The 8,593-nt window shown below is 44.3% G+C and overlaps 1 protein-coding gene across 1 annotated transcript in view; it reads right to left on the reverse strand.

Annotated features, from left to right (window-relative positions):
- Nucleotides 1-2,924, reverse strand: part of Samhd1 (SAM and HD domain containing deoxynucleoside triphosphate triphosphohydrolase 1) — a 73,107-nt gene extending 70,183 nt beyond the window's left edge. Inside the window, exon 1 of the mRNA XM_004630995.2 lies at nt 2,530-2,924. Within this exon, the coding sequence (XP_004631052.1) occupies nt 2,530-2,840 (311 nt within the window). The 5' untranslated portion in view covers nt 2,841-2,924. The remainder of the gene's footprint in view (nt 1-2,529) is intronic.
- Between the last annotated feature and the right edge of the window lie 5,669 nt (nt 2,925-8,593).

Consider the following 8,593-nt stretch of genomic DNA (forward strand, 5'->3'; position numbering starts at 1 on the left):
TGCTTCAACAAAGCAGGCTCAGGCTCAGGTTGCTGTGGTTCGATCCCCACAACTCAAGCCAGCCAAACCTGCCCTGAAGGAATTCAGACCACCCCGCAAAAAAAGAAAGAAAGTACCCATTAAAAATAAAAACTACTTCCTGGTATGGTGGCAAAATCCCAGTACTCAGTAGGCTAGGCAGGAGTTTGGCCTCAACTTTGAGGCCACTCTGGGCTACACAGTGAGTTCAAGGCCAGTCTGAATGACATCATGAAATTCTGCCTCAAAAACAAAAAAAACCCAAACAAACAAACAAAAAAACCCGCAAAAAACAACAACCCAAAATCAAAATCTAGTTGCTCAAAAGCAAACAGAAAGGTTTTTCTTTTATAGGATGAAGAAGGACAAAGGGACATAAGTAAAACCTTTGTAGAAGCTGGACAAACAAGACATTATCCAGTGGGTATGACCAGTCTGACAGGACAGAGTCCCACTGTGATCAGCAGGTTCCTAGGAGGTGACAGGAGTGGAGGGAATTCAACTTTTTTAGTGCTTGCTTAGATTTATGGGCAAACAAGAGTTCAGAGTTCTGTTAAAAACGAAAAAAACCTGAGTAATGTTTGGTCAAGACAAAGCAGACCTCAAGGTTAGGTGTGCAAGCCTGTATTTCCACCACTTAGGAAAGTTGAGGGGCCGGGGAGATGGCTCAGTGGAATAAGTGCTTCCTTGGCAACTGCAAGTGCCTGAGTTCAATCCCCGGTTTGGCCAAGAAAAGAAAAAGAAAAGTTGAGGCAGGATCTCAAGTTCAAGTCCCACCTGAGCAACTTATTAAGACTCTGTCTCAAGTTTAAAAAATAAAAAATAAAAATAAAAAAGGATGGAGATTTAGCTCAGTGGGTAGAGTGGATAGTCCCCTGGTTCAATTCCCTGTTGAAATAAAAACCAAAGACAAAGTAGATAGTAAGATATGTGAAAATAGGAATACCTGGTTAGTTTTTACCAACTGAGAGCACAGTGTCTTATGTTAGCTCTAGACTATATGTTTAAAAGATCTCCCTGAGGGGCTGGGGAGATAGCTCAGTACAATAAGCGCCTGCCTGGCAAGCACAAGGTCCTGAGTTCAATCCCCTGTACCGCAAAAACAAAACAAGACAGAAAACTACATATCTATAAAAGATCATCTTGGAGGCTGATGATTTACTCTATTGAACACTGAAACAACAAGAAAGAACACAGCCAATGACATTTTGGAAACACAAAAATGTAAAATAGCTTTATTCCCTGTTACTCTTCAAAAGAAAAGCCCATCCCTTCAGTGGAGTAAAACTAGGAGAGGAAAGGGTGAAAGGTAAGCACAATTTTCTACATTCAAACTATGTTGTTTTGTTTTCTGTTTTCTTTGCGGAACTGGCGATTGAACTCAGCCCCTTGTGCTTGCCAGGGAACTGTTTATTCTACTGAGCTATCTCCCCGGCCCTCAAACTATGTTTAAATCCTTTAATGCTCCTCAACCCAGGCTTCATAAGCAGACAGGCTCCACTCCACAATCTGAAGTCTGCCGAATATGCAGAGCACAACCACTTTCCTATTGAACATCTCAAGGGATTCAACAGGAGCTTCACACAACCACCGAAAGTTGAACACATTTCAAGTGGGAGAATGGATACTTTGACATGAACTAGTAGAGTCGTTTAAAACTCAAACTATACACTTCCCTAAATGTGGTTAAACAGTGAAATGCTAGGAATTCAATGGTCAACTGAGCAACTCCAACCCAGTGTTCAGATTTAAAAAGAGAAACTTACAAAGAGTAAAACAATCATTATCAAGCTTTGCACAAGCGGTCAACATACACTGAACCCTTCTGGGCTTGCTACGGTAGTCTGGAAATTCAGAGATTAACAAAATAAATTTTCTGCACTTTAGGAAAACCTCAAAATTCTGGGTGGGGAGAGGGTGGGTCATAAACTTAAAATGTCTCATGTGGCAAGTGATGAAGGAGCTGCGGTTAGCACAGAAGATCTCCGGAGCCCGGGGAGCCTGAACGACACCAAGCCTCCATCCACGGTCTGGGGAACAATTTTCTAACTTTAAAAAAAAAAAAAAAAAAAAAAAAAAGGGGGGGGGGGACCCCTTTCCCTGTAATCCCAAATTCTATTGAGCCAAAAGAATTGCAAATTCGAGGCCAATCTGGGCAATTCAGCCAGATCCTAGCTCAGAATAAAAAGGCTGGGGCTTTAGCTCAGCGGTAGAGCTCTCGCCTAGCTCGCAAGAGGACCTGGGCTCCAGCCCCAGGACCGGGCGGGAAGCCGAAAGGACCCGTGTCTCGCCTGTCCGGTAGCAAGTTCCTGCAGAAACCCGCCAGAGTAGGAGTCAAATTTATACTCGTCGTCCTTGCCGGGGTCAGAACCTCCAGAGCCTGTTCCTTCCTACGGACCTCCACCCCGAGCCTCCATTGCTCCGTCCCCCGCCTCAGGGTCTCACTCCGGGCGCCCCCGCCGCAGCTCTACCCCTTCGGGTGCCTCCCGCGTCACTCGCTTCCCGCTCTACGTCCCCTCGAGAGGCCCCTCTCCCCGGGCGTGCCTCCTCAGGCCCAGCTGGCCCCCGACCCCCTCCGGCTGCCACTCCTCGCCCCTCAACCCCCCAGCCCCGCTACCTCGGAAGTTCTTCAGGAGTCCCGGTTCTTCGAAACCCCAGCGCTTCAGGTAACAGCACACTTGCTCCGGGTCCCAGGTCCGGTGGTCGGGGTGGAGTTCCGAGAGCAGGGACCTGTTCGTCCCTGCAGGAGTGCGTGGTGGAGTCCTCGGGCTGCCCTCGCATCGGGGCCGCTTAGCAGGTTGACTGGAGTCGGATTTCTGCATGGCTACACTCAGCAGCCGGCACCGCACCGACTAGACCTGAGGCGCCTGCCCCGCGCGCAGGCGCACTGACGACTGAACCCGCCCGCGAGTCAGTTCTGGTTTGGCCAGCCGAGGAGCCCGCCGCGCAGGCGCTATGACAGAGTAGCCCCGGCGCTGGGCAGCTCCAGGACTCCAGCCCGAGGAGCGTCGCGCAGGCGCAGTAGCGCTGCAGACTCTTATCCGCGCGATATCGCGCTGACAGAAGTATGATGACTGGGGACCGTACGCGGGCAGTCGCAAGTAAGGACAAGGGGAGAAAAGAGTACGCTTCCGACCAATGAAAATCCTGCTCTACATGAGGGCTTTTCAGCACCTCCAGATGAGTACTGTAGGTCTGCCCTTGGCCAGCCAGACACTCTAAACTGCATGAAATAGCCATGTGTTCACCTTTAATGTTGGTCTCCAGTTTTAACCACTTAACCAAGATTCTACATATGTATTAAATTATATAATATCTAGTAAATTGACATATTTTGCACTGAGTCAGTACATGATTTAAAAAAAAAAAAAAAAAAAACCTGAATTTTCCAGTTAAACTTGACAGACTAAGAGACCTTTTAAATTTGGGACAATATTTACTATATAAATGAATACATTTTAAATTGAAACAAAACAAAACAAAACAAACACCCTAAACTTAAACCTAAAAGATAAAGAGGCCTCCAGCCTTCTCCAAGATGAGAAAAACAGCCTAGAGGCTGAAACGGAAGACCCTGCATTGGTTTTAAGTTTGAAAACAGAGTGTCCTCTCTCCATTCCAGAAGGAGGAAAGGGCCCGTTTCCCAGGTGCTGGGATTACAGGTGTATGCCACCATGCCCAGCTAATTTCTTAAAATTCACCCTCTAGGGGAGATAGCTCAACAGCTTAAGTGCCTTCCTGGAAAGTGTAAAGTCCTAAGTTCAATCCCAGTACTGGAAGAAAAAAAAAATTAAAAAAAAAATATATATATATTTCACCCTCTAGGACTTTAAAAACTGGAGATAACTGTAAGAAAATGACAGACATTTCTCCTCTCTGTAGCTGTTTTGGGGTAGTACCAAAATTTCCCTGTATGTCCTGGTCCATGCTTTACTTATTAAGGGATCATTACTACTATAACTGACAAGGGCATTACACCTTCCAAGTGACCAAGCCATAGATCTATCTATATCCATCTAGAGGCTAACGGAAGAATGAAGTTTATCACCCAAAAATCTAAACTGGTTCAGTGGTGGGACAAATGCCTGGGAGTGCAGCTCAGTGGTAAGAGTGCAAGTGTGACACTATAGGTTCAATGCCCAAAATAAAAAAATTAGTGAGACAAAAGATTCTTAACCAATAGGTGTACTGTGTTCCAGACATGTATCTTTCTTTCTTTTTTTTTTAATACCAGGAATCAGATGCTATGACACTGAACTATATCCCTGGCTCCCAAACACAGTTTTAAAAGCTTTATGAATATTAAATCATTTAATTACCACAATAATAGAATGTAGGAAAGAAAGGTACAAAGATGAGAATGTAGCTTACTGATTGAGTGTGTGCTTACCATTGCAGAGGCTTTGGGCTAGAGGGTAGGGGTAGGAAGGAGAGAGAGAAGGAGGTGGAAGATGATTGGTGGGGCCAAGGATTTAGCTCAGTGGCACAGTAACTGCCTAGCAAGGGTGAAGTCCTGAGTTCGATTTTTGGTACCTCAAAAAAAGAAAAGAGATGGTTGGTTACTTGCTCCAGGTATTATTGCTGTTAAGAAACAGCCAGACTGGGGCCAGCGAGATAGTTCAGCAGACTAAGCACAGGGACACATGTTTGATCCTCACCACCACATGCTGCACTGGCACCGACCCCACCCCAGGGTACCCTGAGCTGGCCACTGAGACTGGCATGAGTCGGAGCTTTGTAGTGAGACTCAGTAGCAAATACATAAATTTTAAAAATGAAAGAAACAGTCAGACTTCAGAAGTAGTGCTATGTGACTCCAAAGCTTAGACTCTTTTCAGTTTGCCATTTCATTTGACTTCACTTATTCTGTTGATCCTGTTCCATACCATTGTACCATAGCCTGGGAATCAACACACTTACTACAGACCAGGTGTGGGCCTTCTGTCTACACTGGAAGACTACTCAAGCTTTCCTCTTGCCATGGTCAGGACAAGAAAAGATGGTAAATCAACTATTTTAAGGCCTACTGCCCTATGACAATTCTTCCTTCACCTCCACATAGCCAGTCAGCAAACTGCAGTTTTATTCTCGCAACATTAGCTTTGTGGTTTTTGCATCTCTCCACAACTTCCTCTCCAACCAGTGATGCTGGTTTTTGCAGTCAACTACTACAATCAATCTGGTTCTCTCCACTACCCACTCACTCTCTGGTTTTTTTACTTCCTCTTTGCGATAGTTAACTGTGCTGTTACCTTGAATAAGAAATTCCCAGATGATTCATTTAGCATAGTCCTGGGTACGTCTGAATAATAGACTCACTGAAGAGGGAAGACCCACCCTTGGTGTGGGTGGCATCAACCAGTAGGTTTGGGCATTAGTTACTTTTCCATTGTTGAGATAAAATACCCGACACCTGAAAGTTAAAGGGAAAAGGTTTATTTTGATTCACCATTTGTAGAGGTTTCAGTCTATAGTTGTCTGGCTTCAAGGCAGGGCAGCATGGTAGAGGGACATGACAGAGGATAACAAGTCATGGCATGGGGGACAGGAAGCAATGAAAGACTAAGGATCCCAGCCACGCACACAGTGACTCAAGTCTTTCCATCAGGTTTCCCTTCCCAGCATCATAACCAGCTATAAATCTAATGATAAATATCACACACCTATGATTCAGTCATCTCCCAAAAGCCCCACCTGTAAGCACACAAGGCTTTGAGGAGACATCTAGATATATGCTATAACAGCTTTAGCCTAGGTGGAATAAAAAAGAAAAGAAAAGGAAAATCTCACTTCTGTTGCTTCAGACAAGCTACAGTCTTTGCCATCGCCTTTGAATGTCTGTCTCCAGGCTTTCAGCATAGATTCTACTTGTCTGGGACTCTCCAGTGAGCTTAAGGCCTTCAACATTTGATTAGATCCTTCTTATAGTAAATCTGTTCTTCTAGTGAACACTGACTGACACAGATTTTGGTACCAAAGAAGTAGGGTCATTGTTGTGACCTCTCCCCCTGGTCCTGTGGTACAGAAGTCTTTGGAACAGGCTTGTAGGAGGAATATAAACAAGTTTGGAGAAGACAACTCAAGAAACAGCCCTAAATGTTGCGAGCCAACTTTGATGGGAGAATCTTGTTGAAGCTCAGAAGACCAGAGTGTTGACAGTAATACAAACCAGGCTCAAGAGTTTTCAGTTGGGAAGGACTTCATTGGCAGCTGAACTGCAGACCATGTGTGTTATGGTTTAACAAAATAGTAGTTTGCATTTTGCTCCTGTTCTGAGAATTTGTGGAAGTTTGAAATTAAAGTCAACAGACTAATTAAACTGGTGGAAGAAATTTTAAGATGTGTAAATGGCAATGACTACTATTGAGAGCTTTTAGCCACTCTACTTTGAAAATTAAGACCCAGGCTGGTGAGATAGCTCAGCAAACTAATTACCTGCTTAGACAAGAGCAGGGACTGGAGTTTGATTCCCAGCACCCCACACTGCACTGGCTCCACCTGCAGGTGCACTGAGCCAGCCTTAGAGACCAGGTGTAGTGATGCACACCTGTAATTCCAGCACTGGGGAGGTTGAAAACAGGAGGATCACTATAAGTCCGAGCTGTTTTGTGAAACCTTGCATCAAATACATACAAAAGAAAAAAAAAATTAAGACCCAGCTGGGTATGGTGGCATATTCCTATAGTCCCACAACTCCCTATAGATTTGGCAACTTGAGTCAGGGCAATGGCCACTAGTTTGAAGCCAGCCTGGGCTACATAGTGAGTTCAGGGCCAGCCTATACAACATTAGGAGACCCTATATTAAAACAAAAAACCAAACCAAACAAACAAAAAATTGACCCATCAGAATGGTTTTAAAAGTTTTGAGTTTGGCCAGAAAGGAAACTCTGGTTAAGTTGGCACCTACAAAGATGATGTAGAGGAGAACTTAGTTGCTAAAAATATTAGCATTAAAAAGCCAAATAATTGGGCCAGGGAGATAACTCAGTAGAATATGTGCTTACCTAGCAAGAACAAGGTCCTGAGTTCAATCCCTGGTACCACACACACACACACACAAGCCAAATACTTGAGAACAAAACAATAGAAAAGATGGGCTTAGGGCATCACAAGAACCAAGAGGACTCCACACCAGACAGGCTCAAATTTGCTAGTTTGCAACCAATGAAAGCTGTTAGGGGCCGGAGAGATAGCTCAGTAGAATAAGCACTTGCCTGGCAAGTGCAAGGGCCTGAGTTCGATCCCTGGCTCCGCAAAAAGAAAAATAAAACAAAAAAGAAAGATGTTGCTTTGAAGAAGTTCCAAGGCTCCATGCTGCATGAAACCTTAGCCACTTGAGTGCTGGGATTATAATGTAGGCATGCACTACTATGCTCAACCAAAATTTCACTACATATTTATGTCTATAAACAGTCTTAGTACTAACAATCTAGTAATATTTGTTTATTCTTCCTCCCCTACTCTTTTTTTTCTTTTCAAAGTTTTATTGATAAACATATAGCAATGAGACAGTTTCAAATCAAATCGAAAGTACAGTTTCAACAAATACCTCCCCTACTCTTATTGAGACATGAAAAGTCCTGTTTTGCTCCCAAGTATGGAGGAGCCAACTTTGCATACACCTATAATCCCAGGTAATACAAAGACTGAGGCAGAAAGATTGCAAGTTTGAGGCCAGCCTGAGCAACTTCACAAGACGCTGTCTCAAAATTAGAAAAACAAGATAACAAGGGCTGGTACCACATACACCTCAGCACTAGAACACGTGCCTAGCAGGTGTAAAGGCCTGGGTTTGATCCCCAGTACCCCCACACCCTTCCAAAAGCCCTGCTTTTCAGATTTCAGTGTCTGCAGGACCATGTGAACATTCAACTATCCAAGCCCCATCCTAGAAATTCTGACTCTGGACGTTTATACAGAACTTCTGAAATGTGCATTTTCTACAAGCTCTGCAGCTTACCATACTTAAAGAAATTGTTTCCTGTTTGATTGGTGACAGCAGATATATCTTGTTGCTCACCTATTTTATGTCCCTGGGACAAAACAACAAAACTGAGTTTTGATCTAGAAGAAGGTGTGGTAATCTCATTTTCCTTTCTCTTGGTTTAGTTGTTTAGCTGGTGACACTAAAGTAATTCAAGGTACTGATTTTATTTTTACACCGTGACTCCCTGACTAACATGCTTTAAAACTTCAAAATCTGTTTATAGGGCCAGCCAGATAGCTCAGGAGACTAAAGCACCTGCTTAGGCAGAGCACAGCAGCCAGGGTTCAATCCCTGGCATGCTGTGCTGGCCCCACCCCTGGGGCACACTGAAAGGGTGATTGAGACTTGGCGAGGTGGCCTGTGCCTGTAATTCCAGTGCTTGAGAGGTTGAAGAAACAGGAGAATCGGGGGCCGGGGAGATGGCTCAGTGGAATAAGTGCTTCCCCAGTGAGCACAAGGGCCTGAGTTCAATCCCCGGTTCTGCCAAAAAAAAAAAAAAATGATATCATGTTTGGGCTGGAGAGATGGCTCAGTGGTCTAAAGCACCTACTTGAAACAGGCTTGGGAAAAAAAAAAAAAAAAAAAA

The sequence above is a fragment of the Octodon degus genome, unplaced genomic scaffold (assembly GCF_000260255.1).
Source record: "Octodon degus isolate 3935 unplaced genomic scaffold, OctDeg1.0 scaffold00037, whole genome shotgun sequence".
Classification (NCBI taxonomy): Eukaryota; Metazoa; Chordata; class Mammalia; order Rodentia; family Octodontidae; genus Octodon; species Octodon degus.